The following is a 24,859-nucleotide window of genomic DNA, read 5'->3' on the forward strand; positions in this document are numbered from 1 at the left end:
CACCTCACAGATGACAGAGTGGTCACTGTGGATCTGACATTTATCTTTGGCTGGAAAAAGATTTTTAATCAGTGATTTTATTACAAAGCACAAAGTTAATGTCTAGTTTTTACCAGAAAGCTGGTCAGACAGAGAAAATGATAGTTGTTCTTTTAGAAGCAACCCCTCCAGACTTCGGCTCTGTGGGTGGAACTAGATCACATCAGAAAGGTGGAGAGGCTGTTTGCTTTAATGACTGCCTCCAACGCAGCAGATATCTTAGAAAACGTGTTTCTCCAGATGACCTCCCCTCTTGTGTGGCGGTCCTTGACATATACTCTATCTGAACTGCTGTCAGTAATCTGCCGACTCTGACGATGTAGTTATTGTTGGTGATTCCAACATTCATGCTGAGAACCCGGAGGACAGAGGGACCAAAGAACTGCGTTCTTGATAACTTTGGTCTAACTCAGCATGTGGACCAGAGGACCCTGTCTGGATCCTGTCGTCTCTAAAGGTCTGAATATTTCCCAGTTTGTGGTAATGGATGTTGCTCTGACTGATCATTTCTGGGTTTTCTTCGAGATGCTGTTATTGTCAACAAAAAGCCCAAACAGAGGTTATCAAGAAACGGTACAGTGGTGAAAATTCCACTTGATGTCATTGCTCCCACCAAGGTGGAAGTGATCGCTGCCAAAAAGAGAGCTCCATGGAAAAATGCCACGCTGGTAAGAGCTGGAGAACCAGAATGAAAAAGCTACAGGTTCACTATGAAATCTATAAACAGAGACTGAAGATTTCTAACCTGGAGCTGAGACATGCAGACCATCTTTCTTTCTGACATCATTGCTAAGAACAGCAATAAAGCTCGAGCCTTGTTCGTAACTGTTAACAGGCTAACTAATCGTCCTGGGTCAGTAACCCCAGAACTTCTATCCAACCGGGCCTGGAATGAGTTTGCTTCTTTCTTTACTGACTACATCCAGAAAACCAGGCAGTCAGTCAGTGCTTCCATGCCAGGGGGAGGACATACGTCCCCTGTGTCCACTCAGAGACGGGGGGGGGGGGGTCAGTGTGACATTTGAAGCTTGTCTGTGGTAATACAGACTAGTTTCTTTCCACCAGGTCCCCGTAGCTATTGTTTGTCTCAGATCAGCAGCTACGTTCTGCCCGGTGTGATCTGGAAAAACATTAGTCTGAAGACATTTCATTTTCACGTTGAAATCCGAGTCAATGAAATGTAGCGCAACATTAATACACAGCTGTATTTTGCGGCTTGACCACAGGTCTGCAGCGGTGGCGAAACATTGGGCTGTAGTGACGTCCGTCACAACACCCTCATCATCCAGGGCAGGGAGAGATACTCCACTAACATGGAGACAAGATGGCAGTGATGCCGTTTGTCCAAAGTGTTGATGAGTTTCTTAAATCCCGAGTTGTTCACTGTGTTAACTGAGAAAAAGTTCTATTTGTTTATAACGTTTATCTCTCTGTGTCTCTGGATTATTTAGTCGCGACTCACAAAAATTTAACATTTTTCTATTTTCTTGTGTCGGGTCGCAAGCCCCCGTGAACGAGACAACATTTCACTTGCGGGAATGTCACCTGCCGCTTGGCTGGAGGAGGGCAGCGATTTCCGCCTCATCACGCAAGTTCGATAGAAAATGAATGGAGAAGGAGCGACTTCGCCTCCCGTGTGTCCAGCCTATAACTGGTGAGGTGTTTGCAACTGGCACTGAATAAAAGTAAAGCAGACGGGGCTGTGGGAGGAGTCTGCAGCAGAGCGCTGCAATGTCTGCTGTGCTCGATTTGCAACTGAAAACAGCACAAGAGGAAACTGCGAAGGACAAAAATAATCGGATCCTTTCATTTTTATGATCGTTGAAAACCCAGATCGTAATCGCGATTAAAATTCAATTAATTGCCCAGCCCTACAGGAAAGTAGATCCTAGAACTCCAGTCCTCAATAAGACCAGGAAAGTAGATCCTAGAACTCCAGTCCTCAATAAGACCAGGAAAGTACATCCTAGAACTCCAGTCCTCACTAAGACCAGGAACATAGATCCTAGAACTCCAGTCCTCAGATCTTTACACTGGCTTCCTGTTGTTAGTTTAAAATGACCTGAATGGTTTAGGACCAGAATCCATTCAGGATCTTCTGGTTCGTTATGAACCAACAAGGTATCTCAGGTCATCAGGGTCAGGTCTACTTTCTGTTCCCAGAGTCAGAACTAAATGTGGAGAGGCAGCGTTCAGCTTTTATGGTCCTCACATGTGGAACAAACTCCCAGAAAACTGCAGGTCTGCTGACTCAGCAGTTTTACATCAGGGTTAAAACTTTTCTATTTGCTGCCTTTTATCAGAACAGCTGTTAATTCCCCACACTGGGACTTTATTTCTGGCTTTTATCTAGTTTATTTTAGCTTTTATTCTTTCCGTTTTTAATTTATTTTATTTTTAAGTTTGTTTTAAATGCTCTTGTTATTGCTTCCTGTACCCTGCTGTGATGCTTTTAATGTTTTATATAAAGCACTACAAATTGTCTTGTATATGAAATGTGCTGTTCAAATAAGCTTGCCTTGCCTAAAATGAATGTCATATTATGAGTTAGGAGTGCTTTTCCAGGTCTCGAGATCCACAGATGTCATGTTGACATTACATATTAGAACAGATGGTGAACCAAAAATCTGAGATGAAAAATTAATTGGTACAAATGTGAGAAACACCAGGCTGAAAGAGCAATACGGTCGTTAGATTTCTCTTTTTCTTTCATATAAAGTGTGACTTGTTCTGGAAACAGCAAAGGGTTTAACCTCTGACCTGCTTTATGTCACATGACTGTAAAAGAAGATGAACTATGTAAACATCCCATCACATATTCAGTTTCAGAAAGAACCAGTATGATCAGTTTGTGTACTAGTTTGTGTTTGTGTAGCCGATTTTCAGACTAGGACTCTGATACACTCACCAAAATCTGCCAGTTTGAGTTCTCCTCGCTCATTGATCAGCAGGTTCTGGGGTTTCAGGTCTCGATGAAGAACTTTTCTATGGTGACAGTATGACAAACCTCGCAGCAACTGGAAGAGGAAAAGCTGACGACAGAAAACCAGATAACCAGAAAAACTGGTAGAAGACACAGATGAAGTTCACGTGTTGCATCCTCATAAATCTGAAGAGTCAATGTCAAATGAACATCTGTCCAGTGTCATATGAGACCTCCATGTCTTTACAGAAGGTCTAAAGGAGCTAAGGACTTTTCTTACTTTGACATTGTGAACGTGGATGATGTTTCCACAATCATCTAGATACTGTTTTAGATCTTTGTCCTGGAAACAATGACAACAGATAAAAGAGTAAATTATTCAAGCTTGAACATAAGTAATGGCAGAGTGTGTACTAAAGTGTTTTGTACCAGATACTCAAACACCAGCGTGAGGGATTTCTGTGTGTGAATGATGTCATGAAGCGTGACGATATTGGCGTGTTTCAAGTCCTTTAACAGAGACACTGAGGAAGAAAATACATTCAGTTACTGCTTTAGATCCTGAAATATTATGATTGTAGTCCTTCATACATCAGAAGTACAACAGTAAGGCGAATATGTACCTTCTCTGATTGCAGTACACGGAGCTCCTTCTTCATGTTCCAGTCGAATTTCCTTCAGAGCAACAAGATTCTCCGTCAGCTTACTCCGACCTTTATACACTGTAGCATAGGTACCCTGCAGAGGGACAGGTAGGACACAGACAGGTGAGAAGGAAAGGTAGGAAACGCACAGGTAATAGACAAAGAGGTAGGAGACGCATAGGTGAAAGACAGGTGAGAGATGGACAGGTAGGAGACACACAGGTAAGAGAGGGATGTGAGAGACAGAGAGGTAGGAAATGCACAGGTGAGAGAGAGACAGATAGGAGATGGACAGATTAGAGACAGATAGGGAGGAAACATACAGGTGAGAGACAGACAGGTGAGAGTCTGACATGTGAGAGATGGACAGGTAAGACACAGAGAGGTAGGTCAAGGACAGGTGAGACACACAAGTAGGAGACGCACAGGTGAAAGACAGATAGGTAGGAGATGGACAAATGAGAGACACACAGATAGGAGAGGCACAGGTGGGACACGGACAGATGAGTCTGACAGGTAAGGGAAAGACAAGTGAAAGACAGACAGGCAGGAGATGCAAAGGTGAGAGACAGACAGGTAGGAGACATACAGGTGAAAGACGGACAGGTAGGAAACACACAGTAAGAGACAGACAGGTCAGAGATGGACAGGTAGAAGATGGACAGATGAGACATGGACAGGTGAGAGATGGACAAGTGAGAGATGGACAGGTAGAAGACAGTTGGGTGAGACGGACAGAAGAGAAAAAGAGAGGTAGGAGATGGACAGGTGAGAGACGGATAGGTGAGAAATTGACAGGTAGGACACAGACAAGTGAGACAGGCAGGTAGCAGACACACAGGTGAAAGATAGACAGGTAGGTGATGAACAGATGAGAGACAGACAGGTGAGAGATGGACAGGTAGAAGACAGTCAGGTGAGACTGCCAGAAGAGAGAAGGACAGGTAGGAGACAGACAGGTGAGAGATGGACAGTTAGGTGACAGATTAGAGACAGACAGGTAAGAGAAGTACAGGTGAGAGACAGTTAGGTAGGAGATTCACAGGTAAGACAGACAGGTGGGACACACAGGCAGGAGATGCACAGGTAGGAAATGGACAGGTGATAGATGGAAAGGTAGGAGTTGCACAGATGCGAGACAGATAAGTAGGAAAAGTACAGGTGAGAGACAGACAGGTAGGAGACACAAAGGTGAGAGACAGATGTGACCTCACCTCTCCCAGTTTGTCGAGTTTGATGTACGTCTCTAGTTTCCCAAAACCAATCTCCGACTGCACATGGAGACAGAGAGTTAATGAGGTCCCACAACAATTGCAAGTCGGCAGCATCAGAGAGTGAGCAGACTCACCAGAGACACTCTGCGCAGCCGTCTGCTGATTGGCTGCTCAAACAGGACCGGACCAATGACATTAAACTTCTCCAGGTAATCATTTGGAAGACGAATGTCAGCTGGTAACGACAGACGTTTATTGATGTCCTGAAAATCACATGTAGACACAGAGTGAAGACAGTGAAGTTCAGAAATGGACCTCCATCCTGGACAGATGGAGGGAGAATGGAGGGCACATCGAGGACATACCGGGGACAAAGCCTCTATTAACTGTTTATCATCTTTATTTTCACTGTTTTCTTCCTTTTTGCCGTTTCCTGTGTTACCTCAGTAGAGATCTTCTTGTTCCTCAGTCTGACTCTAAGTGGACTCTGAACATCATCTGAAGAAGAAACCAGATCACTTTCTCCATCTGAGCTCATCCTCACATCCTCATGAACGATCTCTGAAAACACATAACCACACAGTGTTAAAAAGAAATCATTGCACTTGATCTTCATCATCATCCTCAGATCTTTGAGTTCTTTCATCAAATGGCCAGTTTCTCTGAGGAGATCCAAATTAAAAGTTTCTGTCCCAGATCTTTCCATATACGCTCCACTCAGACTTTAATGTCTGTAAATCACCAGGTCTAACCATTTCCTTTTCCTTTCATCTTGAGTGTGGCATAGTATCTAGACTACGGGGCTAGAGTTCTGACTAGAGTTGCCCTCTGAGCTGCTGCAAGTGTATCCAGTAGTCATTGAGTCTGACCTGTGCTTCTCTATTACTGTGTGGTCTGGAGCTGCCACCTAGCGGGACAAGACCAGACTACAGCGCACCGTGAGGACTGCAGAGCATCACTGGACCCCCTGCCCTTTATTCAGGACCTGTACTCTTCCAGGATTCAGAGGAGGGCAGGGAACATAAAGGACTCTCTCTTTTGTCTTTTTTAACTGCTCCTGTCTGGCAGACGCTTCAGAACCCTGCAGACCAACAGGCATCGGAACAGCTTCTTCCCAACGGCAGTCACTTTATTGAACAGATAAAGATTGTAGACACCACTACACTACATAAGAGTGTATTTTATTACTTCCTATTTATTTTATCCCTTTACTTATTTTATTACATTTTACTTAACCTAATCTTGCTCTAGAGAGAAAACATCTGCCAGCAATAATTTCCTTGTATGTGTTCATACTTGGCAAATAAAACTGATCCTGATTGTATTTGGATTTTTTTTTTTATTTTTATTTAAATTTTATTCAGTTTTATTGGGCTTTTCTTCCTTTTACATATTTTTATTTAATTAACTTGTCTGTGGTATTTATTTTATTTAGGGTCAGTTATATTTAAAAACTTCAGATTTTTTTTTTTTTTTTTTTTTGTGACTAGGTTTATGTACATGATTAATTTCTATGTCCTGATATATTAAAACTTTTAATAAGAGGGGTTTTCACTGGCTGGTGAGTCTAACACTGATGGACAACAGAAACATGCTAGTGATTCTTCTCTAGCTACAGGACTATCGGGAATTAGGTCTGATGCAGTTTTTAGAGCACTGTGAAGGCAGCATAAGCAGCCACACACTGAACAAAGGACTAGAAACAAACTTTTTTATTAGTTAAATGCACAAACACTTTTAATAAACTGACCATTTTTTCATATTTCACATTTTTAAGAGCATGTCTTGGCACACATTTGACTTACTTTGTCACCTGTTTTAGTTCATTTAGTTTGCATTTAGTTATATATTTTTATTTTGATGTGTGGGAGTTGCCTGGCCTGCTGAACAAAGGAGTCCTGGTTGCCGTGGATCTCCTAACCCTAAACATGTCAAGGTGAAACTAAAATCTTCTATCTTAACCCTTGTCTGAAAGAAGAAATTTTAAATATATAAAGAAAGAAGATTAAATTTACCTTTTTGACCTCACAGCTATTTAGGACAGCACTGATTAGTTATATCTTTGTTGTAGTTTAAGTAGATATTTTATTATTCCTCCTTTGTGTCAAAATAGCCTGATCAGCTAGTATATATGTTTCCCTCATGTGCCAGTTTATTAGGTCAGTTAGTGCTTCAGTTTTTTTTTTTTTTTGTTTGTTTTTTGTTTTTTTTTAACAAACTAAATAAAGATAAATTCTCTTTGCCTGTTTTTTGGCTTGGTCCTTGACAATCAGTTTGAGTAAAATTAACTGACAAACTATAAACTTTTCCATTGTGAAATCTTTTTTATCTAACGTGTCACATCTGAGAGCCTACAGTAGTGTGGTACTTAAACCAGTGTCTGTTGTTTTAGTACCCAGTCTTGTGGTGTGGTTCAGGTAGGAGCTGAGGCTGCGTCCAAGTCCTCGAGGTTTCTTCAGAGAACTGCTGTATGACTGCAGCAATGACTGAACCGAAGATGATGAAGCTCTAACCTTAAGACCTCCAGAAGACCGAAGAGACGGCATCTCTGACAGAAAGAAAAAGGGATCATAGTGGGATTACAGAAGGATCACAAAAAGATAATAGAGGGATCAACGATGGGTCATGAAAGAATATTTAGGGGTGATGGGGGGATTACAGAGAGGTCATAGAGGGGTGATGGAGGGGATTACATGGAAGGGTGAAAGAGGGACCTTAGAGGGATCATAACAGGATGAAAGAGGAATGACAGAGGGAACAGTAGAGTGGCCAAAGTGGGGTGATAGAGCAAAGATAGAGGATTGATAGAAGAAATGATAGAAGGGTGATGGAGTGATGATCAAGGGGTGATATAGGAATCACACAGGGATGATAGAGGATCATGTAGAGGAGACAGATGAAAGAGGTGTGATGGAGGGATTATAGAGCAGTGGTTCCCAACCTGGAGTACAGGACCCCTCAAGGGGGACCCCCAAATAGCACAAGGGGTCCCAGAAGCTTTGAACATTCAGAGCCATTGTGATTAATGTCCACTCACTGTCCCTATTTTAAGAAAAAAAGTAAGGCTATATTTTGTTAATTTAAATCAAATCAAATCAAACTTTATTTATATAGCACTTTTCATGCAGGATTGCAGCACAAAGTGCTTCACATAATAAAAATGCAACAGTTTTTGCATCTTAAAAACCTAAGTCACAACAAAGTTGATCACAAAAGCAAATTTAACTTTGGTTTTAGATAGGACTCAGCCAGAACACATTATTTATGGTGAGAATGTCACTTCTGAAAGCATAAAACCAAGGGTGGTTACTGCACGGGTGGGGCAGGGTGTCTATGGCTTCTTGGTATTTGCATGAAGGGGGTCCCCAAGAAAAAGAGGTAGGGAGCCACTGTTATAGGGGAGTCACAGAGGGGGGATGGATGGATTATAGAGGGTGATTGATGGAACATGGAGGGAACAACAGAGGGGGCATAGAGGGATAATAGAGGAGTGATAGAGAGAACATAGGTGTAACGAAGGGATTATAGAGGGTGATAGAGGAAACAGGAATTCAACTCTATGCAGCTTTATTTGTGTAGCGCCAGTTCACAACAATGTCATCTCAGGGCTTTACAGACAAATCAATCCAAGCCAATCCATATTAAATAATTAATTAAGGAAAACCACCAGATTCCAGTGAATCTTGACTTCAGTCCAATCCCCATCCTGAGCATGCAAGAGGCGACAGTGGAAAGGAAAAACTCCCTTTTAACAGGAAGTAAACACCTCCGGCAGAACCCGGCTCAGGTGGCCATCTGCCACAACCGGTTGGTTCAAGGAAGGTTGGCTCCCGGTTGGGAGTGATGGGGAAATTATAGATGTTGATGAAAGGGTCATGGAAGGGTGAAAGAGGAACACAGAGGGGGATTTTGAAGAATGAGAATAAAAAAAAAACATAAAAATAAATGTTTGATTGATTGATTGTGATTGGTTGGCTGCATAATCTGTCAAACATTGATAAAATCAACTGAGCAGATCTGGGGGGGGGGGGGGGGGGGGGGTAAAAAAGAAAATGCAGGGGGTCAGGAGATGGGCATGCAACTTTCACCAGTCTTCTGTGGGAGGGGGTGACTGAGGCCTAAACTGACTGATGTCAATTTTTTTAAGCTTTATTTATACAGGTAGTCCCATTCAGACATACAGTCTGTTTTACAAGACAGACCTGTTTACCTAACATTCATGTCTTTGGGTGGTTAGTTTAATTGTTTATTAGCTGGATTAGTAGCTGGTTAGTTCTTGGCTCTCTTGGTTTAATTATTTATTAACCTCTTAGCTGCTGCACAAGATCCTGCTAACACTGCTACAACTACTGTGATTGGCTGAGACGTTCTTTTAATGTCACCTGAGAGGCCAGAAAGAAAAAAATTCTGTTCTCCTGCATGATTCTGACAACCCCACATCCATCTATCCACATCCAGCCATCTAGCCATCCTTCCTTCCACCTTTCATCCCTCCCTTCCTCGCTCCCTCCACCCTTCCATCCTTTTTTCATTATAAAGGGATGCTGTATGAATTAAATTCAGCTGAATGACAGTCAATATAATATCTAAATAAATGTTAAAATGACCAATAACCTAACAGTAAATCATACATTCAGACATTCACTAACCCACAGTAGCTCATCTAATAACACCTGAGAAAGAGTTACCTGAGTCACTGTGTGATGTCACTTCCTGAGTGTTGGTATCACTGAGGGTCTTTTCTCCACCCCCGGCCGAGCCCCTTCCCAAAGTGAGTGACAGCTGCCGTTTTATTTTCCTCATCTTCTCCATTAGGGGGGATCTAGGTGGCAGAGGCGGACGTGATGCTGAAGAGGGTGGGGCAGCCAGCCCGAAGACAAAACCTGGAAATAAAAAGAACAGGAAATCAAAATATGACCAAAATACAACATGAATTAGGAAAGCAGAAAAAACCTGAGCATCATCCTCTGATTTTGCATCAGCAGGTTCCGACACCAGACCTTCAGTAAACTTCAGTCATCTTCACATCCACATTGTTGTAACTTATCAGACCCTCCCTGTGGAACCAGCTCCCATTTTGGCTTCAGGATGCAGACACCCTCTCTACATTTCTGGAATGGTCTTTAATTGGTTCAGGGTTCTCAGTGCTGCGTTTGACACTGTAGATCACAGAATCCTGTTGCACAGGCTGGAAAACTGGGTTGGACTTTCTGGAGCGGACCTTAACTGGTTCAGGTCCTATTTAGAAGGCCGGAGTTATTTTGTTACGATCGGCAGCTATGAATCCGAGCGAGTGGCCATGACTTGTGGAGTCCCCCAGGGGTCAGTCCTTGGACCTCTTCTGTTCAACTTGTATCTGCTCCCTTTGGGTAAAATATTACAGAACTTCAGCATTAATGATCAAAGTTATGCAGATGATACACAACTTTATGTGTCTCTGTCACCAGACGACTGCAGTCCAATAGACTTAATGTGTCAGTGTCTGGAGCAAATAAACACCTGGATGAAGGAGAATTTTCTACAATTAAATGAAGACAAAACTGAGATTATTCTGTTTGGTAGCAAAGAGAAGAGGGTCAGCATTGGTAAACACCTGGAGACTCGGGCTCTTAAAACGACCAACTAAGTTGGTAACCTGGGAGTGTTGATAGACTCAGATCTGACTTTCAGCAGCCACATCAAAGCTGTCACTAAGACAGCTTTTTACCAGAAACATCAACAAAATTAAAAGTTTAGTCTCCCGGAAATCAAATCAATATTTATATAGCACTTTTACACACCATGAGGTACCCAAAGTTCTGCACAGGCAAAATAATGATACAAAATAAAACATCAAACAACAATAAAATAAACAATAAAAGAGAAAAGAGCCAAAGTCTGGCCTGATTATCAGGCTCTCTGGAGTTAAAAGCCAATGTAAAAAGATGAGTTTTTAAGAGATTTAAATTAATTCAGGGTTCTTGCAGACCAGAAAGAGGGAGATCGTTCCAGAGTTTAGGGGCTGCTGAGGAAAAAGCTCCGTCTCCCCGAGTCATTCTTCAGATCTCCGAGCTCTACAAGCACGGTGATGGTGCAGAAGCTCAGACCGATGGGGAGGAGCCAGAACATTTAAACATTTAAAAGTCACAAGCAAAATTTTACCAGAAATTCTAAAAGAGAGGCAACCAGTGAAGGGAGTGCAGTAGTAATGTTCTCCCACTGTCTGGTCTCAGTTAACAGGCAGATCAGCTGTAGATTCCGGAGGAGAGACGGGTCCATCCCAGAATGAAGGGAGAACTAAGTTCTTTTGGAGACTTGGTCTTACAACACATAAATGTTTCTATCTCTCATCTCTTCTCCACCTCGCTCGCAGCACTTATCACACCAGGTCAACCGAATTTATTAAGCTCATCATTCCCAAAACCGCCACTGTTTTCGGCCGTAACACCTTCCACTTTGCGGCTGCATATGACTGGAATACACTGCAGAACACTCTCAGACTTCCATCACTGATATCTGTTTCTCTGTTTAGACAGAGACTTTAACAGATTATTGTAGATACTTGTTCCTGCTGACGATGCTGACTCTCCCTTAGATACAAACATTTCTCCACTACTTTTTTCTTTCACATAGATCTGTCTTATATACTGTGTTCTACTCCCTTTCCCCCTTTCATTTTTATATATTTGTACTTGCTCTGCGCTTTTTTAATTTGTATTGTATTGTTGCATTGTGGTCCTGTGTATGCACAGTTGTTTGTTTGTATTTATGTACGTTATTTATTCCTGCTGGGGCCTCTTGGCCAGGTCATGTTTGCAAATGAGAACTGGTTCTCAAACATTTTTTTTACCTGGTTAAATAAAGGTTAAATAAATAAAATAAAAAATGTTAAAATCTCCAACAATCAAAATCCGATTGTAATCCAAAATAATCGCTGACAGTAGGTTCGCAAAGTCCTGAAGAAAGTTATTATTAAATTTGGGCGGCCGGCAGGGATTCACACTTCATCTCCACAAGCTGAACCTCAAAGTTGGAAAAACTATGACACTGCAGCTGGCAACAAAAAAAAAAAACAGGATTTAAATACAACAGCGACTCCACCTTTACTTGCAGTTCGAGGGACGCTGAAGAATTCACAGTCAGGAGGAAGAAGTTCTGAGAAAGGGATGAACTCACCAGTTCCAAGCCAGGTCTCTGTCAGAAACATAAAATCCAACTCTCGTGAAATAAAAGAATCATTCAGAATGGAAGTCTTGTTTGCTAGTGATCTAGCATTAATGACAGCCGAGAGCACAGTTGCCTCATTCATGGTTGGAGACGAGGCCCGACCTAGCAAATAAAGATTGCTCAGCTCCACACCTCGCTTGAGCCGCCGGGACCAGCGGATAGGAGGAGCTCCCATCAACAGGGGAGCCTGGTCCACTGCTGCCCCAGGAACAACAGGCTGGATCCAATGCAAGAAGCAAAAATGTCTCCTCCAAGACTGAAGATTTCCTTCACACAACCTCCAGAGAGCCTTGATTCTAACCAGAATACCACCACGCTTCCCCCGTCCCCGTGAACCCTTCCTCCATGGACAGAAGAAGGAAGCAGGGAAGCCGAATTGTCAGAAAGAAATGGTGATAAGTTTGAAGCTCTGCCATTAGAAGTTGATTTTGAATTGAATCCTGACAATGTCCAACGTGTAAGAGGGCTTGGCGATCATAAACCAGAAGAGCAGACACGTCATGCCGGCTAAAAACAGTAAAAAAGCCACAAACAGGCCAAAGGGCAGGCCTGGCAGACGGCGAGCCGCACATGCTGGTGCCATCTTGCCAGCTGTTCCAACCCAGGAGGAACTTATCCATTATTCCATTATAGGGCGGCGTGGCTCAGTGGGTAGAGCGGTCGTCTTGTAGCCTGAGGGTTGCCGGTTGCCCCAAATTGCTTATAAACAATGGGTCGTGGTGAGCGCCGTACATGACAGCTTTCGCCATCAGTGTGTGAACGTGTTTGTGAGTGTGTGAATATGATGTAAAGTGCTTTGAGCAAGAGCTATATAAATACAGACCAGTAAACTGGATTACTGTACTGGGGTCTCATTTATAAAACTGTGCGTAGGATTCTTACTAAAAGTGTACTTACGCCCAAAACCGGAAGTTGGCGTACGCCATAAAATATTCTGATTTATAAAACCGTGCGTACGCACAGGTGCAAGCAATTTCCCCTTTATAAATCACACTCGTCCTTGAAGTTTGCGCAGGTGAATTTGGCTCATGTTCCGCCCACTACACACCCACTTTCCACCATAAATGGTCAATGCAAAGTACCTCAGCGTGTATTAAAATGAGCCAGCTGATCCATTTTGTGATCCATGAACAACGGCAACCGCAGGGAAGCGAACCAAAAAACGCAACTTCACAGAGGCAGAAATCGATGCATTAGTGAGTGAGGTGGAGAGTCGAAAAATTATTTTGTTTGGTAGCCACAGTAGTGGCGTGACAAATAAGAGTAAGTGTCGTGAGTGGCAACACATAGTTACCTCAGTTAACTCTGTGAGCGGGACAGAGCGGACCATGGCGAGATCAAAAAGAAACCATCAATGAACTGAAGGAAATCAGAACAACACTGCATAATTTGTGTGACATTATGTTCGACATTTCAAACACATTAAAAGAGCTTGTGAAAAAGTGAACCTTATTGTCTGCTTAATCGCTGCATGACCTCCTCACGGAGCCGTGCCCCGTGTTGGAACTCCCTGTGTCTGGGAGGGGGCTGTGGGTGAGGGTCGGCATTCCGAGGAGGGGGGAGGCCAGGAGGTAGTTGGATGCCGTGCCTCAGTGCCAGGTTGTGCAGCACGCCACACGCCCTCACGATCCTGCGCACCTTTTGGGGATGGTACAATAATCTACCCCCTGACGCATCCAGACACCGCCACCGGCATTTTAAAAGGCCGATGGCGCGCTCTACAGTTGAGCGCGCACGGGAGTGAGCAGTATTGAACAGGGTCTCCTCTGCGCTCTGGGGGTTTGGGAAGGGGGTCAGGAGCCAGCGCCGGAGGGGGTAGCCACTGTCCCCTGCATTTCAATGAAACAGTGCATCAGTGGTCTGCATCTGGCTAAGCTGGTTGTCAATATAAAGTTATTGTCTTACCAAGAAGCCAGCCATCACGTACAGCGCCTGCCTGCAGTCTCTTCTCCACACTGCTTTGCGCTAGGATGTAAGAGTCATGTGTAGAGCCAGGCCATCGTGCAACTACATTTGTCAACATCATGTTGGATTGACATATGACTTGAACATTGATAGTATGCACATGCTTCCTATTGACATACATGAATTCATCAACATATGGGGCCCTTATAGCAATATGAATGCAGTCAATTGCGCCGATTACATTAGGAAAACCGGACATTGCTGCAAATTGCCTTTTAATGTCGGCCTGTTCTCCTGCAATATAGAGAAATTGGATGTGGAAGAGTGTAGCAGGACGCATAGACAGCGGAGACGGGTTATGAACTCTTGCCGGGTTGAAGTCATGCACGCTGACCAGTGAGCCGAAATCACATCTGCGGTCATACAGCCAGAGCGCAAAATTAATTGGAGACATGGTGACAGGACCCCACGCTGCCACAAGAGGACTCTGGATGCAGTGTGTTGTTAATTCCCCACCTCTCCATCTGTGTCGCCAATTCCCCCAGCCTCCAAAACCAGCGTAAGCATGGGTCAGAGCTGCCGTGATAGACCGCACATTTTCACGTCAAGTTTGTTTTTTATAAATCACAACCTTTGCATGAAAAGAGGCGTACGCCAGTTTCAGGCCCCATTTTGTGCGTACGCAACGGTTATAAATGAGACCCCTGGTCTTTCTACAGGACTTTTTAAAAAGAGCATTAAACATCTGCAGCTCATCCTGCTGCCGCTGGAGTTTTAACTAGGCCGAAAGCAGCAGTTTACTCAGGTTTCCAGTTTACTCTGATTTCCAGTTTACTCTGGTTTCCAGTTTACGCTGGTTTCCAGTTTACTCTGGTTTCCAGTTTACTCAGGTTTCCAGTTTACTCAGGTTTCCAGTTTACTCTGGTTTCCAGTTTACGCTGGTGTCCAGTTTACGCTGGTGTCCAGTTTACGCTGGTTTCCAGTTTACTCTGGTTTCCACTTTACGCTGGTTTCCAGTTTACGCTGGTTTCCAGTTTACTCTGGTTTCCACTTTACGCTGGTTTCCAGTTTAAGCTGGTGTCCACTTTACGCTGGTGTCCAGTTTACTCTGGTTTCCAGTTTACGCTGGTTTCCAGTTTACTCTGGTTTCCACTTTACGCTGGTTTCCAGTTTACGCTGGTTTCCACTTTACTCTGGTTTCCAGTTTACGCTGGTTTCCAGTTTACGCTGGTTTCCACTTTACTCTGGTTTCCAGTTTACGCTGGTTTCCAGTTTATGCTGGCTTCTGAGCCCTAACCTAAGCGGTTCTAAGATCTGGCCCAGCTAAGAGCTGGAGCCAGTTTGGAACCAGATTTGAGAGCCAGGAACCGGTGCTTGGGCAGGCTCTGGCTCGGAACCAGTACTGGAACCAGCTTGGTCGAAAAATCCTAAGAGATCTGAACACATCACACCAGTTATAACATCTTTAAACTGGTTTCCAGTTTACACTGGTTTCCAGTCTGCCACAGAACTGGAACTGCTAACTTTAACTGATCTTGCTGTTTAAGGGTAAAGAATTTTTTATCCTGTCGAGCATGATGACAGCAGAACGATGGTCTGGCTGCTGTGTTGTGCTGAATAACTTTACTCTGCCAAGAGGAGCCTTTCACATGTGGGGCTCCCCTTGAAACTTAAATGTTATTCTTTATTATTATTTTAAAATGTGTTTCTGCTGCTATCTGCTGGACCGGAGAAACAGAAGGAAAAAGGTGGATAGAGAAGAAATAGGAAGAGAAAAGATAGAAAAAAGGAGAACAAAAGAAAAGGTAGAAAACAAACCACGACAACAGCAATCAAAGCTAAACAGAGAAACTAAACAGCTGCTACACCTGGAAAGAAGTTGGAAACATCCTGAAGGCTTCCAGAGACCAGCAGACCATCTATAGGACCCCTGAGACAAGAAAACCTGTAAAAACCATGAAAAGCAACGAACACACCAGCAACTAGTGTGTGTGTGTGTGTGTGTGTGTGTGTATTAAGCATTAAAGGTGAGTTGTACTGCGTGATCATGCAAATGCAACTGCACCCACTCCGAGGCTCATAGGCCAACCGAGAGGACCCCAAGCCCCAGGCAACCAGGAGCCACCACAGAGACCAGAACGAGACAGTCCACCACAAGAACGGTGTCCAGACAGAAGGAGACAGAAAAAGGACGCAGCCAGAGCCCCATCCAATCCAAGTCCATACCCCTAATCCCATCCAGCCCCCAGGCTCCACCCCCAACCAACCTCTGAGGGAGCACCCTAAGTGAGCCAGAGGGCAGGAAGCCCTCAACAGCCACAACAGCAACCATACACACTTCTACTTCATCCATTTTGTCCATCAGTACCCACATCCAGATATTTTAACCCCTCACCAGTGTTCAAAACAGACGCCCATACAGACACATGCATTTACAGGGTCCCCCAGTTATCACATGCCATTTAAGTGATCACCCCCCACCCGAAGCACAGTACCACGGGAACCCAGGGGGCCACAGGTCCCCAGTGCTCATGCCATCCTGGACCCCAAGCCAGCAGACCAAACCATCCCCCTTGACCGGGTAACCCCTAGGAAACTGGGTGTAGGAACGCCATCCCTTCCCGGCCCACTCAGGCTACTCCAACCCAACAACATCCCACCCCTCCTCCACTACTTCCTCTGTCCACCCATCCACTCAAAACCTCACCCGTTAACATTTCCTTTCTTTCTTTCTTTCTTTCTTTTTTTTCTACTTGTCCTGTCCAGCATGGTGGCAGCAGAATGATGGTCTGGCTGCTGTGTTGTGCAGAACAAATATGCTTTGCCAAGAGAAGCTTTATGGGTATACGTCTCCTTTTGACCAGCAATCCATATATTTTTGGTAATATTTTGGGGGGCACTGAGACTTACAAATTCTGCCACCCCAGTAGGAAGTTGTAAGTCTTTTTGGCTGAAGGTGTAAAAATTTGGCACTACTGATTGCATATTGTGAAGTGTCTCAAAAGATATAAAGTTTCTGTTTTGTCTAATTTGTTCTAAATGCTTTATTCCCTTAATTCTGAATAAAGTTAAACTTTTTTTATTCTTCAGGATGTCAGGATTGTTCCAGATGGGTGTCAGCTTACAGGGAATGAGAGAAGACTAGGTTATTTTAAGAAAATCCCACCAGGCTGTCAGAGAAGAGCTGATGTTGATGCTTTTAAAACATTTCTGGTGTCTGATAGAACCTACTTCACCAAAATGATGGAAAAAAGTATGAAACTGTTTAAAACTGTATAAAAAAAATGTTAAAAACTGTCCTTACAGAAGACATCTGGACAAGTGTTGCCACAGAGGCATATTTGGGGGTGACATGCCACTTTATCGGGGTGGACTGGAAAATGGAGTCTCACAGCCTGACAACCACGCCTCTTGAAGAGAGACACACAGCTGCAAATATTGCTGGAAGACATTATTGCAAAGTTTGACATTCCAGCACAGAAAGTGAAGCTGTTCATGACAACGGTGCAAATGTGGGGCAGCAATGAAAAGTGTAGCTCTTAGCTTAAGTCAAATTTTAATAACTGCAAAATGTCTTTATGTTCTTTATACGATTACTCGATTAATCGTCAAAATAATCGATAGATTACTCAATTACTAAAATAATCTGTAGCTGCAGCTTTACATGGTTCATCTAGATATACCAGGTTCGAGCCATTTGGAAATATACTCTAATATGTTTGTTATGAAATAGTGAGAAAATGGGTAAAATCTAACCCACTGCTGCTTTTTATAGTGCTTTATCAAGGCACCCAAAGTGCTTTACATTGTGTATCCATTATTCATTCACACCAAGCAGCAACCTCCGGCGGTAAAATGTGAAGCCTATCTGAAGTGCAACAAACTGCAGCTCCCCCCCTCATCCACTAGGGGTTCCAAAACAGCAAATCCCCATAGACTCCCATGTTAAAAAGGCAAAGCAAGGCAAGGCAGTTTATTTGTATAGCACATTTCATGTACAGGACAATTCAAAGTGCTTTACATAAAACAAAGATATTACAGATATTTAGAATAGTAAAAGGCATCAACACATAATCAACACATAATCACAATAAAATAATAAATTACATTAAAATGATTAAAAGCAAGATAAGTTAAAAGAAAGTTACCGTGCAGATTTCATGCATAGACATGAGAAAAGAAATGTTTTTAACCTGGATTTAAAAATGTCTACATTTGGGGAAAGTTTAATCTCCACTGGCAGTTTGTTCCACTTGTTTGCAGCATAACAGCTAAATGCTGCTTCTCCATGTTTAGTCTGGACTCTGGTCTGGACTCTGGCCTGGACGAGTTGACCAGAGTCTTTGGATCTAAGAGCTCTGCTAGGTTTATATTCTCTGAACATATCACAGATGTATTCTGGGCCTAAACCATTCTGGGATGTAAACAAGCAGAAGGGTTTTAAAATCTATTCTGTGACTGACTGGAAACCAGTGTAAAGATGTTAAAACTGGTGTGATGTGTTCAGATCTCTTAGTCCTGGTTAAAACTCTAGCAGCAGCGTTCTGGATGAGCTGCAGATGTTTAATGCTCTTTGTAGGAAGTCCTGTTAAAAGACCATTACAGTAATCCAGCCTACTGGAGATGAATGCATGGAGGAGTTCCTCTTGGTCTTTCTGGGAGACTAAACTTTTAATTCTGTTGATGTTTCTGAGCTGGTAAAAAGCTTCTTAGTGAAGCTTTGATGTGGCTGCTGAAAGTCAGATCTAAGTCTATCAACACTCCCAGGTTACGAACTTGGTTGGTGGTTTTAAGAGCGCGAGTCTCCAGGTGTTTACCAATGCTGACCCTCTTCTCTTTCTACCAAACAGAATAATCTCAGTTTTGTCTTCATTTAATTGTAGAAAATTCTCCTTCATCCAGGTGTTTATTTGCTCCAGACACTGACACAATAAGTCTATTGGACTGCAGTCATCTGGTGACAGAGACACATAAAGTTGTGTATCATCTGCATAACTTTGATAATTAATGCTATAGTTCTGTAATATTTTACCCAAAGGGAACATATACAAGTTGAACAGAAGAGGTCCAAGGACTGACCCCTGGGGGACTCCACAAGTCATGGCCACTCGCTCGGATTCATAGCTGCCGATCGTAACAAAATAACTCCGGCCTTCTAAACAGGACCTGAACCAGTTAAGAACCGCTCCAGAAAGTCCAACCCAGTTTTCCAGCCTGAAAACAGGATTCTGTGATCTACAGTATCAAACGCAGCACTAAAAAGACCAACTTCACAGCAGAAATAAACATGTTTAAAGCCTGGTACAAAAATCCATTTTAGGATTAAAAGGTCAAGTTTACCTTCATGACAACTGTGAGGGGGGGGGGGGGGGGGGATTTTTTTCTAACTTATCCGTTTGGATGTTATTTAATCTTGAAATAAGGGGTGTGTCCCTTTGATTGACAGGTATTCAATATCCACAGAAAGAAGGGAGAGTGCAGCACAACCATGCTAGAACCACACCAGAACATAAAAGAACCCACTAGAACCAAAAAAAAAAAAAAAAAAAAAAGTCTGAGGCTCCGTTGTTTTCCATTCGGTACACACTTCACTAAATTCCCCTTAAATATTCACTAATATCAAATATTACCGAATTTTAATGTCACCATTTAACAAACATGCTTTAAATGTACTTGGTTTTGTAATATTTATGCTAAAGTGTAGTTAAAAAAAGCATACTTTTTTAAAAAATAAAACTTTATTTAAACAATATGACTCTTCTGAGCTTGGTTGCTGATTCGCCACGGTCTTGTGCGCAATCAATTCTGGGAGAAAAGAGGCCATGAAGGAAGCACCACCAGCATCCTTCATTTGAGGCTAAACAAAGTGCAGATTTGAAGGGTGGATTCGGAGGGTCCTTCAAATTCTGTGAATTGGGACGGTACTTCACGTGATGATGTATGTGGCCGACGACTCCAGCTCGAAGTGAGCTGACCCTGAACTGGGACACACCCGCTGTCACCAGGAGACCGAGGCCCCGTACAGGCTCTTGGTAAATGTATTGAGGAGATTAATGACTGGATGTGTCTGAACTTTCTCCAGTTAAACAAAAACTAAACTGAGCTGATGGTTTTTGGAGAATGAAATATATCTAAGGAATTCCCATTAACCGTGTAGCAAAGTCTAGTAGTCATGCATTTATGTAATTACAACCTCATTACACTGGTATATATTTCATCATGCAGTTTATGTGTAATAACAATTTAATCATGTTAATGTGTTTAAACCAGCTCCGCTTAACAAGCAGGAAGTATGAAAAGAAGCAGTAAAAGAGTCAGCTGGGTCGTTCCCTGCCAGCCGGGTTACACCTGACGTTTCCTACATGTCTCCATCTTTGTTCTTGAAGCTGTCGCCACATGACTACGATCAACTCACATTTCTGTCTGATTTCTTTACGTTGTTGTTATTACCACATCGAAAGTAGGTACACAAGAAAATGTTGAGAACACAGTGGACGACCATTGAATCCGCTCCGCGTGTAGACAGTCATTCTGATGAAATATTGACAAGGAGGAGTCGAAATTTACCACCTTGTCTCCAGAACTGGCACCAGAACGGATGTCCCTCCAGTAAACCATTGCTGATTTATAGGGTTTAACCAGTGGGTCACACAGCTGACCATGATTTGTCAGACACAAAGCCAATAATTTCATGTATAATTCATGTTTTAAATAGATTCCAAAACATCTTCATCATGTTTTAATATTTTTTAACAATTAATGCTGAAATAATCTTTAAAAACGTCTATTGTTAAGTTTTAAGAGCAAACATGACATTTAAGAAATGGGACGACAGAAAATTTCAGCTTATAATTTACTTTTTTTGCTAAATAAATAATAGAGCCTGCTAACTTTCTGTATTCAATTAAAGAAAAATATATAATATAAAACTGGTCATTGTTTGAAATATTGACTATTAATGTTTTATCAAAGTGACAAGCCCCCCCCCCCCATGGACCTGAAATGTGCCCTAAATATAGAACCACTGCAACCAGAACCACGGCAGAACCAGACTAGAACCCACTAGAACCTGGTTCTGAACAAGGCCAGCATGCTAACACCTGGCCGATGGAACACGTCTCTACCTGATGTAGTGACGTCATAGCACATGAATAATGAAACCTCACTGACTGTGACGTGTTGCAGCAGCTAACGGCTAACGGCGGATCAGTCTCCGTGAGACCGGGGCCAATGTATTCCCAGCAGTGTTAGCTCCGTTAACGGCTTCGTTACCGTTTCACAGAACGTGTACTCGCGCACGCGGATGGCGGTGGTGACTCACCGGGAGGAGCAGACCCGGTCTCTCCCAGGTTGGCCCGCTCTGTTCCGGTTTGTCCCGGGTCGTGTGTAGCTCGGTTCAGTCTGAAGAAATCTCGGTTCGCTCAGTCTCCCAATAATCTGCAGCCATGTTGCTGCTGATCCCCTCCGCTGCGTCACGACGCTCACCGCGCCGTTAATGACGTCACCAACCCCGCCGCTTAGTTAATATAAGTCATAACAGCATAAGACAAACAGTAAACATAAACGCCAAAACAACAGAAAACCTGTACAGACAAAGGTTTTCTTTTCTCATCTTCATCATCTTCATCATCTCAGTGTTTCCACATCACCACACTGATCTTCATCAAACATCAAACTTTATTTATAAAGCACTTTTCATGCTGGGGCAACACAAAGTGCTTTACATGGAAAATCATTTTATGCATTTTAAAACAAAAAGAAACTACATAACAGGAAAAAAAAAAGTTACATTTACACGCAGGAACATGCACATAACACACACAAAACAGATACACCCCCCACCCAGCACACGACTCCTTGATTTCTTTCTCTGTACTAAAAGTAGTATAAAACACTAAAAGTGATAACCATCTGGCTTGATGTTGCTGTGAGGAAACAATATCATGGGGATCCATCCACACCAGGAGCCAGTCCACCCATGTCCTACAGAGGCCACAATCACGACAACCACCCTGATCAGGGCAGACCGGGGCCCACACCACAGCCATAAGGCTGCGGTGCAGGGCCCCAGCCACCCAGACAAGGGCGATCACTGCAGCAACAACCCCCAAACTGAGCAGACAGAGCCCCGGGTGTGGAGGATCCCCATGAGGAAAACACTGGAGTTAAAACAAATATTAAATAACCTTAAGGAACAATAAGCTAAGAGTCAATAAATAAACAGATAACTAAAATACAGTTGAGTAAAATGAAATGAAAATAAAATAAAGTTTAAAAAAATAAGCTTAAGATCAAATAAAATTTAGTTAAAGCTAAGCTAAAATAGTCTTAAGCCTCTTTTTAAAAAACATCAACAGTCTCTGCAGCCCTGAGGTTCTCTGGTAGGCTGTTCAGCTGGAGACTCGGGCTCTTAAAACCACCAACCAAGTTGGTAACCTTGGAGTGTTGATAGACTCAGATCTGACTTTCAGCAGCCACATCAAAGCTTCACTAAGAAGCTTTTTACCAGCTCAGAAACATCAACAGGATTAAAAGTTTAGTCTCCCAGAAAGACCAAGAGAAACTCCTCCATGCATTCATCTCCAGTAGGCTGGATTACTGTAATGGTCTTTAACAGGACTTCCTAAAAAGAGCATTAAACATCTGCAGCTCATCCAGAACTCTGCTGCTAGAGTTTTAACCAGGACTAAGAGATCTGAACACATCACACCAGTTAACATCTTTACACTGGTTTCCAGTCAGTCACAGAATAGATTTTAAAACCCTTCTGCTTGTTTACATCCCAGAACGGTTTAGGCCCAGTGTCAGGGACCAAGCAGTAAAGCAGCGAGGACACAGAAGGTAATTTCAAAAACCTGGGTTTTTATTGACCCAAAGATACAAAAAGAATGAATAAACTAGCCAGCCATTAAAAGAGGTCAACTAAATTTAACAATACTCAAAAGTATTGAGAAAACATGGCGCTGTGCGAGCAGCTGCGTGCTACGGCAGCTCTGCCTCCTCTATTCCTTTTTTCAGCGTTTTCTATGGTTTTTAGACGTGGTTTTCTTTTTTCCTTTACAGTAGTCAGTACCAGGTGCAATTCTGCACATGGGAAGCCTACTTTCATTGATTTTCTATTTGGATTTCTGCTTCTTTTGGCACTTTTCCAAACTTAGGCGGGGGACACCTTTGGTTTCAGCCACGGCTCCATTGTTTACACCAGGGACCAGCTGTTAGCTCTGAGCAGCACTGCTCTTCTCTACGCGGAGAAGCCGGAGATTCCCGCGGAGATACGGAGAAAAAGAAGAGGCTGCAGAGCAGGAAGAAAGCTCCAGGAGAGGAAACGGAGGTACAGGCCATATTTACCCTCCGTGATTATGGGAAACGTTTGTTCCCTCTCTAACAAGACCGACGAGCTCAGGGCGCTGACCCGGCTACAGTGGGAGTTCAGGGAATGTAGCCTCATGTGTTTAACGGAGACGTGGCTGAATAGACTTATTCCGGACTCTGTGGTTTCCCTGGATGGATTCAAACTTTCGCGCGCGGACAGGAGTGCGGCGGAGAGTGGTAAGAGGAAAGGCGGGGGACTCGCGGTGTATGTCAACGAGAGATGGTGCAACCCGGCGCACGTCTGTGTAAAGGAACAGCTCTGCACCAGGGACATTGAGTTACTCGCTGTGGGCATGCGGCCGTATTACCTCCCGAGGGAGTTTTCACACGTTATACTGTTTAATGTGTACATCCCTCCCTCGGCTGATGCAGCAGCTGCTTGTGAGCTGCTCCACAGCGCAGTGACTCGGATGCAGACTCGCCACCCGCAGTCCCTCCTGCTCATCAGCGGAGATTTCAATCACACCTCGCTCTCTGCCACTCTCCCTACTTTCGTCCAGTACGTGAAGTGCCACACCAGGGAGAACAAGACGCTGGACCTACTGTATGCTAATGTGAAGGACGCATACACCTCCGCCCCCTCCCCCCGCTTGGACGCTCTGATCACAACCTCGTACATCTGCTCCCTGAATACACACCCAGGGTGAGAAGACAGCTGGCACAGAAGAAGTCTGTGAAAGTGTGGACCGATGAGGCCAATGAGAGACTGAGAGACTGTTTCCAAACCACAGACTGGGAGACACTCTGCAGCTCTCATGGAGAGGACATTGATGGCCTGACCCACTGCATCACAGACTACATCAACTTCTGTGTGGAGAACACTGTGCCAACCCGGAGGGTGCGGTGTTTCTCCAACAACAAACCCTGGGTGACCCCTGAGCTTAAAGTCCTGCTGAACCAGAAGAAGAGGGCTTTCATTTCAGGGGACAGAGAGGAGCAGAGGAGAGTTCAGCATGAACTCCAGTACAAGATCAGGCGGGCCAAGGACAGCTACAGGAAGAAGCTGGAGGAGAAGAACACACGGGACGTGTGGAGAGGGCTGAAGGAGATCTCTGGATTTGGACAGAGTGGTGCCAGAGGGACAGCTGATGGAGACCAGCGCTGGGCCAATGATTTAAATCTGTTTTTTAACAGATTTGATTCTAACCCCACTCTCTCTGCCCCCCCTCCCTCCTCTTCACACATCCCCAGTCCAGCGTCAGCCATCCCCTTCCCCCGACCACCTTCATCTTCACCTCCACTTTCACCTACCCCCCATCTCCACTCCACACCAATGGACTCCACCACCAGCCCCCCACTGCCCTCCACCTCCCCCCTCTCCCTTACATCGGCCCAGGTGAGGAGAGAACTGAGGCGGCTGAAGAACAGGAAAGCTGCAGGACCAGATGGCATCAGCCCCAGGCTGCTCAGGACCTGTGCAGACCAGCTCTGTGAGGTGCTCAGGTACATCTTTAACCTGAGCCTCAGCCTGGAGAAGGTCCCTGTCCTGTGGAAGACCTCCTGTGTGGTTCCGGTTCCTAAGATATCACACGCTAAGGAACCGAACCATTGAAATG

The 24,859-nt window shown here is 43.8% G+C and overlaps 1 protein-coding gene across 4 annotated transcripts in view; it reads right to left on the reverse strand.

Moving 5' to 3' along the window:
• The window catches only part of LOC121652349 (cyclin-dependent kinase 16-like), an 83,251-nt gene extending 61,852 nt beyond the window's left edge, over window positions 1–21,399 (reverse strand). For 2 of the 4 annotated variants that reach the window (XM_042005091.1, XM_042005095.1), the window contains exons 1-10: window positions 21,253–21,399; window positions 9,509–9,703; window positions 7,216–7,368; window positions 5,263–5,381; window positions 4,955–5,083; window positions 4,821–4,877; window positions 3,586–3,700; window positions 3,392–3,486; window positions 3,243–3,305; window positions 2,948–3,071 (exon numbers count right to left, since the gene is read on the reverse strand). In XM_042005091.1, coding sequence (XP_041861025.1) covers window positions 2,948–3,071; window positions 3,243–3,305; window positions 3,392–3,486; window positions 3,586–3,700; window positions 4,821–4,877; window positions 4,955–5,083; window positions 5,263–5,381; window positions 7,216–7,368; window positions 9,509–9,632 — 979 coding nt within the window. In that variant the 5' untranslated portion in view covers window positions 9,633–9,703; window positions 21,253–21,399. The remainder of the gene's footprint in view (window positions 1–2,947; window positions 3,072–3,242; window positions 3,306–3,391; window positions 3,487–3,585; window positions 3,701–4,820; window positions 4,878–4,954; window positions 5,084–5,262; window positions 5,382–7,215; window positions 7,369–9,508; window positions 9,704–21,252) is intronic. The other 2 variants (XM_042005094.1, XM_042005092.1) reach the window with 2 other exon arrangements.
• Between the last annotated feature and the right edge of the window lie 3,460 nt (window positions 21,400–24,859).

Source organism: Melanotaenia boesemani, chromosome 13 (assembly GCF_017639745.1).
Source record: "Melanotaenia boesemani isolate fMelBoe1 chromosome 13, fMelBoe1.pri, whole genome shotgun sequence".
Classification (NCBI taxonomy): domain Eukaryota; kingdom Metazoa; phylum Chordata; class Actinopteri; order Atheriniformes; family Melanotaeniidae; genus Melanotaenia; species Melanotaenia boesemani.